Below are 9,288 nucleotides of genomic sequence, written 5' to 3'. Positions count from 1 at the left end.
GAGAAAACAATGAGCACTTTCTTTCTGGTCTAATCATTTAAAGGGAATCAGTCCAACCTTTTCTAAATTTAGTGAGTCTGCTGATGCTTGCAGCCATTTTCGTGTGACACCCCCTTAACCACAGACCTATTACAAAAGCCCTAAAAGTATTTTGCACCATCTTTTATTTTTCCTTGTTCACAATCTAGTTGTAATTTTTGGGTTTGGTTCATCAACTTTAGTGGCTAAGGACCTTGTCTGATTGTGCGTTGCTTATTGTGCACAGCATGTGCATTGCAGTAACATTTCAGGGGTCCAGAATCATTCCTTCATATCTTAATTGCTAAATTACTGCTGCTGCGTTGTGATGGATTGCGTGAATGCCTGCATTAACCTTAGGTCCACATGAATCCCGGCAGCAGTTGTAATTGCATTCAACAACTTGGCATACTTTTAAATGTGAGAGTCTACTTCTGTCACTTTGCATCTGACTTGAAGCACACCAGTATCATAAAGTGGACGATGAGATTGTCGTCCTAATGGCTCGGCTCAGAAATTGTGACCCAGCTTGAGGTTTTAGGATTTTGTGGCCATTTCAGACCATGACCCAGATGTTAAGTTCAACCTATGAAGAAAATGGCAGCTGACTCACCAGTTAGACTACAGGCCACAATTTGAGAGCCACCTCTTAAGAGGAAAAAAAGCCTGACCCAGCTTGTCATACACTCTTGCGCCAGGGCATTGTAATATTTTAAGATTTAAATTTAGTTCTGGGAACACATGCATGTATGTGCTAGGCTAATAGCTACTGCACTGTGCACTTACTTGACCTCCTTCCTCTCTCCTTTTCTCTCTTCCCCCTACAGTGAGAAGCAACAGCCTCCACAGAGACAACAAATTCAAGAGCAAATCCTCCCCTAAATTTAACTTCTATTCTAATAATTGTCATGGGAACAAAAAAAACAGAGTTCCCTAAAATGACTTGTTGAAAAGAACAAGGTGTTTGATAGTCAAAGAAGCATGAGCAAAGTAAAATAAGAATATATTAATAATAAATTGAGTATTTTAATATATAACATTACACTTTTCCCTCTCCATTTTTAAAGTTATTACTTGAAGGAGAAAAAAACAAAGTAAGAGCAAAAAATATGAACATCAAGATAAACATTTAATTCCCCCTGTTTGGAGGTGACTTATCAACATCATAGCAATAGGGGTGGGTCATGACCAGTTGCCATGCGTGTTGTCATGGTGACCAGCCCCTGTACCCCTTCCCCCCCCCCCTGGTTGGTCCAGCTTTTGTTGTGGTTTCACAACCATGGACCTCAGCTGACAGAGGCAGCACCCCCTTGCCCCACCCCCTGTACCTGCTCCAATCAGGCAAGCCGCGTCATCTGTACAAGGAAGAGTTTAGATCAAGTCCCAGACAGTATTTCAGAGAACACAAGATACCTCAATCTACAAGAGAACACAATTCAGGTAAATATGGCTCCATCTACAAACAGATCATACGTTGTATGTAATTGTTGACAGCAGTTTTTCTGATGGTTACAACTTGCCTCCGTGTTTTTGTTTCCACACCAGGTGATCAAGTCTGACACATTTAAGCACCTGCGGCATCTGGAAATCCTCCAGCTCTCCAAGAATCACATCCGGCAAATCGAGGTGGGAGCTTTCAATGGCCTTCCCAACCTCAATACGCTGGAGCTTTTTGACAACCGCCTCACGGTGGTACCGTCACAAGCCTTTGAGTACCTCAGCAAGCTAAGGGAACTATGGCTACGAAACAACCCCATCGAGACACTGCCGGCGTTTGCCTTTCACCGTGTTCCCTCTTTGCGCCGTCTCGATCTGGGGGAACTCAGGAAGCTGGATTTCATCTCAGAAGCTGCCTTCGAAGGTCTGGTCAACTTACGCTTCTTGAATCTCGGCATGTGCGGCTTGAAGGACATCCCTAACCTTACCCCGCTAGTGCGACTAGAGGAGTTGGAGCTGTCAGGAAATCAGCTGGGGATAGTCAGGCCTGGATCCTTCCAGGGCCTGGTGTCACTTCGCAAGCTGTGGCTAATGCACTCCAGAGTGTCGGTCATTGAGCGCAATGCTTTTGATGACCTCAAGAACTTGGAGGAGCTCAATCTCTCCCACAATTCACTGCATTCCCTGCCCCATGACCTCTTCACCCCTTTGCACCAATTGGAGAGAGTACATCTCAACCACAACCCTTGGGTGTGCAACTGTGATGTTCTGTGGCTCAGCTGGTGGCTAAAAGAAACAGTTCCCAGCAACACCACATGTTGTGCTCGATGCCATGCGCCTCCAGGTTTGAAAGGCAAATACATTGGGGAACTAGACCAGAGCCACTTTACCTGCTATGCCCCAGTGATCGTTGAGCCACCCACTGACCTCAATGTCACTGAGGGCATGGCTGCTGAGCTGAAATGTCGTACTGGAACCTCGATGACCTCTGTGAATTGGTTCACTCCGAATGGCACTCTGATGACCCACGGATCATACCGAGTTAGGATCTCAGTACTTCATGACGGAACGCTGAACTTCACAAACGTTACCGTGCAGGACACCGGGCAGTACACTTGCATGGTAACCAACTCTGCTGGAAACACCACTGCGACCGCCGTGCTTAACGTGTCTGCTTCAGACCCCAGCAACAGCTACAGCTATTTCACCACTGTCACTGTGGAAACAGTAGAGACAGTGAGAGGAGATGAGGAGAACTCTGCAAGACAGTATATTAACGAGACTTTCATAGATTTCCCTAATCCTACTGTTCAAAGAGGGGTCTTAGAGGGCCGACCTGGCATAACTATATCACCCTCTCTCTCCTCTCTTTCTTCACTGTCCCCACGAGCCAACAGAGCTAATGAAAATGCAGTGACTGTGTCCATAATGGATGTAACTAACATTCCAGGTCTGGATGATGTAATGAAAACAACTAAGATCATCATTGGTTGCTTCGTGGCCATTACCTTTATGGCGGCTGTTATGTTGGTGGTCTTCTATAAACTCCGGAAGCAACACCAGCTGCACAAGCACCACGGTCCTGCCAGAGCCATTGAGATTGTCAATGTAGAAGATGAGATCGGAGCCGGGGCCGGGAGCGGCATCTCAGGTGGTTCAACGATAAACTCTGGCAGTGGAGAGGGAACCCTTCGGATACATCATCCAGAAATAGTCAACCTTCCCAACATTGGCCGTACGGATACCCTCAACCATTACTACAAGACCCATCATTTCAACAACAATGTGATGGGTCTCAGTATTGGCTCGGAAGGGATGGGACCGGGAGGGATGCTCAATAGCAAGAACCAGCAAGTCCAGGATATCCCCATCTCCTGTACCTCAGTCCCCATCTCTACATCTAATTTGCTCACCTCATCAGGCAATGGCACCAACATCAACCCCTGTTCTATGTCCCCACCGCTGCCGATGTCTCTCCCCATGCCTACCATGGGCTTACATGGATCGATCAAGGGTTTCATGGGCCAAAACCAGAATCCCCAAATGGAGCCTCTTCTCTTCAAGGGGAGCTCGAAGGAAAACGTCCAAGAGACTCAGATCTAAAAACAAAAAGCGAGAGTATAGAGAGAGAGAGTGAGCAAGACTCGGAGACAGAGAGGGGATTGATGTTGGGTTTATGCGCGGAATGATTAGACACTAGAGTGCATTGACATTACACCAGGAGAGAGGATAGACTGACACGGCAATACACAAACACATAGACTTATCCGTGACAGTGTACTGAGCCAAGGATTACCACAATGGGCCACTTGTGTTTGTAGTAACGATCATGGCCATGGAGATCAAGGAATGGACATTGCTACAATGTAAATCTGTGCCAAAGCAAATGTTTTTTGCAGTTTCTACAAGCTGTGTTCTCATAGGGAAAAACTAGCCTTTCAGAGTAATCAGTCCCCAAATCGTTGTTGGCCAGCAGAGATGAAAGACATACACAGCACTTACCACACTGAAGATCGGAGATATTACAGAACAAAAATCCAAGAGACATTTTTCTTCCACACAAAAACACAAGCCACACTCTCTCTCAAGTGACTCAATAGACTCCCTCAAGGTGACAATTATGTAGGCATAAATAGATGGACAAAAAGGTACAGTGCAGTACAAACTACTGTGAAAAATCCACAAATTATATAAATATATTTTCATTTAAATATGTATCATTGCAGACTCCGATGCAGAGATATTTTGGGGTGGATGTATAAGCTGGTATAGTTTGTTTCTTTGTGAATAATCAGGGGCGGTGATGGTGGAGGTTGGTTATGATACATGTTTTAAGTTTGGCTACTTCTCAGAAACATAAGGGCTCAATTGCAACACTCATTGTGAATCTTTGAATTGGCTTTGTGACATGAAGTCCATTTAGGTTGTAGAACAGTAAACGCAGATCTCTGTTTGACAAACTTTTTTCTGTTGCTTCAGTAATAATCATGACAAACTTTTGTGTTCTGAGAGTGTATTATGTATTTTGTAAAAGCCAGCTACTTGGTATTTGAATTGACAATTCTGATACTTAAATGCCAGCATCAAATAATGGTTAAAACGATGTTCCACAAATGCGGAAAGGTGATCCAATGCAAAGACCTGTATGGGTAAAATAAAGTGTTGACAATGTGTTATTTGAATCAGATCAGTAGCCAGATATTTGCTTTTAGACAGGAATTTGATATGACCTCCTTGCTCATGGTTACCATAATCATGCCATAAAAATGCTGTCACAAGGATGATTAGACATCTATCTGCAGCAGCATTCAAGAAGGGATTAAACATCCATCTTAGGATGATTGGAGTGAATGGAAATGTACAGTATATTAATAATAATAATGTCTGGTTGTATGACAATTGTAAGATCCACATTTTTACAGTGTAACTTTCATATGTTAAATGCCATTTACGCTTCTTGCGTTTCAACTATGTATTTCTTTATTTTTGTTAGTTTGATATAATGTGTACAGTTGTCTAGCCATGTATCATTACGTGTGAAATAAATCAATCATATATTGGGTTGTGGCGGGTCAATATGGCAACCACATAAGTAAGGAGTGTGACGTTATGCAGGCCTCGGTGCTAAACCCGGATTGAATGTATGGTTTGTGGTTTAGCCATTAGTCATTCTGGTAATGATAGGTGCCATCTGCAGTATTAACATGTTCAGGCAGGCTTTTTAGGTACTCTCCTATACATGTACACTACTGGTTTTGCAAATGAGTGTTTTTAACAGACCTAGACGATGACTTATTCTTAATGAAGGCGGTTTTGTCTGAAATTAGCCCTCAGTATGCTTCTCCCATGACAATTCTTTCATGTTAGTTTGGAAGTGGGAAGAAGTTTATTTAATAAATTATATATATTTTTTGCTTTCATCAAGCAGGAGCCTAAAATGTTTGTTGCAATTGAGCACAAACTGGACCAGTTACTCCAGATAAATGTACCTGAGATAGTGTTATCAACAAAATCATATCAAGGTTTTTCGACTGTAATGCAGCTCTGTATGTGATTTTGCTGTTTTCTTTTCCTGTTGCACCCCTCCCTCAGATCTATATAGGAGCTGTTTCTGTGAGTGATGATGGTTTTTCTTATCGGCAACGAGCCCACATTTGGTGGAAGAAAAGAAACAGTGAGGAATTGTAACAATAGTGATGATAATATGAGTGATGGTATCGGACAAAACCCAACCTGATTGCACTGTCACAGAGGTTAATCCATGAAAGGAACATCTTCTGCATCAATGCACACCACGTTTGTTCTGTGTATTGCCAAACATCTAAGCCATCTTTTTAAAAAAACATGTTTGGTTATACCTACACATGATCAGGTTGGTTAAATTGCAGCCCTGTTTTTTCTCCACTTGGTGTTTTTGGCGGCGAATCTCATTCAAAAGCATAGTAAATGTAAATGTGTTGCGACCCCACAGACAGATCTAGTAGGCAGGGTTCAACTGAAGCCCCACAGAGACACAAATAGAATATAAATGAAGGCTAAAGACACAACATATGGGCCGCTCCCTTGATGTGCTACATTCGGTGGCTCTGCCATCAGATTTCAAAGAGCATACTAGATACCTCCTTGTGTGCTTGTGTGTGAGGGCACATTCCTGCATGATAACCGCAGCAAAATTTTCCTACCTGAACGCCACCACTGTGTTTTGTTAGAATGGTGACTCACCTAATCAGCAGAGAAATGTTCCTTTCATAACTCTGGACATGCCGGCAACATGCACAATTATCATCATTATTATTAACATTTGGGGGAACTGCAGAAGGGCTTTGTTACATCTTAGTATAGTGGCTGCCATTGTACATATTGATGCGATTTAAAAGGAGGCTCATTCTGCAGCAGTAATAACAAACGTATGACCCCTTTTAATGACGATCACAAGCTTGAGACTGGAATATGTGCATATTGGGCAACTGTATCTCGCTGTGATATATATGATGGTGAACTGATGCAGCTTGGCTACAGATGGAGTTATTGGCATATGTGTATCCTCTGCACCATTCATTGCTTACAATGGAGGCTTCAGCCCAGATGACATTTCTTGGTTTGTTGGAAGCAAAGCTCCTTAATGAAAAGGATTATCATATCTGAGACACCAAATTGCAAGACAAGAAAATGGACTGACCTTTTGGTCCTTTAAAGGTAAGCTGTGCTGTTTGATAAAACAATGTAAAAAATTACCTGGGTCTGTTTTAAAAGCTTTCTAAAAAGCGAGGGAGAGAACAGTGTTAAGCTCTAGAGAAATTTAGATTTCTTTAATACAAAATAATGATAAAAAAAATGTCATTTTGTGTTTGTTTTTTTTTTCTTTTTTCTTTTCCAGTTGTTGGTTGTATCTCGGTATGTGATATTATCAATTTGGGTCTTTATGTGTTGTCATTAAATGTAATTCTTTTCATGCATTCATCCAGGTACACAGTGTGGCAGAAGAGTGTATTTCTTCAATTATGGCAAAATCAACATGTGCTGTACTTGCACTTCAATGACTGTCATGCAGTGACTGAGAGGTATATTATTTCACTGTTTGCTACTTCTGTGACTTTGGTTTTTACGCCCGCTGTAAGGAGTTATTCTGCTATTAGAGACATAGGCCACTTTCATTCTTTGTTGTGATTTCATCCTTCAGAGCACCACAACTAACTAAATAAGAAATGAGTTAACAAGTTTAACATGACAATGTTTCAAATAAGTTATTGCGTGAAATTTTATAAAACAAAATGAAAAAACGTCCTAACAATTACTGTGTTTACACTGTATTTTGTTACTTTATTTTTTTGTCTTGTCAAACTTATTTATTAGACCAGAAAACAGGAAACACACTTTCAAAATAAGGTTATAGTTGGAGACAAGGGCCTCTTGTACCCCTATGTGCTCAGTTATGTTGGCATAGCATATAAAATCCACACAAATGTTATGGGATTATGTTGCTATAGGGACATTTGAAAAGTGCCTGCAGCTGTCAAAGACTCAAAGACGTTTTGTAAATATCTGTAATCATGACAAATGAACACAAACATCTAAGATTCTATTTTATTGCAAGAGGTGATAATTTCCCAGGAATAAAAACATCTGATCTTGCTGATTGAAATCGTAAAAACAAATTAGTTGGCTAATTGATTAAGAGGGGCGGCTGTAGAAGTACAGTCATTCAACGTAACACTATTACATCCTGTAATCACTGCAGCATGGCAACCGCCTTAATAAATCAAGTGGTCCATCATGTTACATTAGCGTAATTGTACATAAACTGGCACTGCCATTTCTTATTATTAGCATATGTTGTGAATTTGCAAATCTGACAAATAGGTAAAAGGAAAACAAACAAGATCAGATCCATTTAGTGAATACTTAGACATTTCCTATTGTTGAGTGTAAAGGGAACTGAATGGATTTGGGTTATGTTGCTCACAGATGAAGTGCACTAGCTTATTTTTATGCTGGCTAAGAATGTGCAGGGCTTCATTAACACATTGTTATCATGAGTTCTTATCTTGGAACAGGTTGACAAAATCAAGCTTTACTTCGCTGTTTTTTTGTTCTTCAGTTCATCTGCATGTTCCAAACCAGATTTGATATTTTTAAACTTATTTTGGACCCCAAGGTAAACTGTATAGACAATCACAGATGTCCGCTGCGCAGTCCAACCCACGTTATGAAACTGCAACCTCAAGGGATTTGTGTAACAACAAATGCATCAGCCATGAACCATGGCAGTGAATTGGAATGATATGTTTAGATAAATTGTTTGGGCCTTACAGCAGCGGGATTGTATTTGAAATGTCTTAGGGGGCACTATGTAAAGTCATTTTCTTGAATGTAATTGTTCTTGGCTTGTTCTCTGTTCCCCAGAGAGCTCAGTCCCCGTGAGACTTCTTGGAAATAATATTAAAGGCCTGTATGTTGAAATAGCAACAGGATCGACAGTCACAGTGTAGTATGGTTACATCATAGTATTTTTATAGACTGTAACCCAAAGCAAATATATAAAATCAAATGTTCTGTAACACCTTTAGGTGAGTAATTTTCAAGCAGATTATTAATATCTGCAGCTTTTTGCTGTTTCTCAGCTTGTGGTTATAGTGAGCAAACATACAATGAATGCTATATGAAGTGGGGGTGTGAAGTGAGCAAAGAGTGTGTATGCAGCAGAAAAGAATATATTAATATGCATTGAAGATGAAAGAGAAATGCTCAAATGCAAATACATTCTGTGTTCTGTGATCTTGGCATGAGTGTACTGTGATGGAGAGGGGTAATTTTAAATTAGAAAAGGTGGAATTTAAAAAATGCCAGTTCCAGCCCCTGCAGCATAACGCAACCATATCCACAGGAGGTGCGTTTATTAACACAAACTCCCCCTTGTAATTCCAAGCTGTGCAGTGTATCAAAGAAAAAATAGGGAAACCTGATTTCTGTTTGGAAAATGCACCAGTGCATCGACGTCTCCCTTTGCGCGCTGATGGTGCAGTCATTTTCTAGAAACCCAAAGTGCCCGCACTATCCTCTCCTTTTTTTCAATGCTGTCTTTTCCCTTCAAATTCAATAACCCTCCCAGCTGTGTGTTTCTCCAGGGATTCCCCAGCTCCCCTGGCCCACAGACAGACTGCACAGTCTGTGGGGAACCTGACACAACATTAACTCCACTGTGAAGCAGAGGTGTCAGAGTCTGTGGGCTGCATCTTCGCTGATGGAGGAGCCATGAAAATGTGACAGCCTTTTATTTCTTCACACTTTAAAGAAAAAAAAAACAAAAAACACGTGCATAGTGTGTTTGATATG

The 9,288-nt window shown here is 41.3% G+C and overlaps 1 protein-coding gene across 1 annotated transcript; it reads left to right on the top strand.

Moving 5' to 3' along the window:
- Window positions 1-1,074: 1,074 nt before the first annotated feature.
- Window positions 1,075-4,797, top strand: lrrc4bb (leucine rich repeat containing 4Bb). Its single transcript, XM_042507932.1, has 2 exons — window positions 1,075-1,458; window positions 1,564-4,797. Exons 1-2 carry the CDS (start codon window positions 1,216-1,218, stop codon window positions 3,556-3,558), a joined length of 2,238 nt encoding a protein of 745 aa, XP_042363866.1. The 5' UTR covers window positions 1,075-1,215; the 3' UTR covers window positions 3,559-4,797.
- The last annotated feature ends 4,491 nt before the right edge of the window (window positions 4,798-9,288 follow it).

Source organism: Plectropomus leopardus, chromosome 19 (genome assembly GCF_008729295.1).
Source record: "Plectropomus leopardus isolate mb chromosome 19, YSFRI_Pleo_2.0, whole genome shotgun sequence".
NCBI classification, from domain to species: domain Eukaryota; kingdom Metazoa; phylum Chordata; class Actinopteri; order Perciformes; family Serranidae; genus Plectropomus; species Plectropomus leopardus.
Note: the sequence above shows the minus strand (reverse complement) of the source record. Positions and strands in the feature narration are given on the sequence as shown.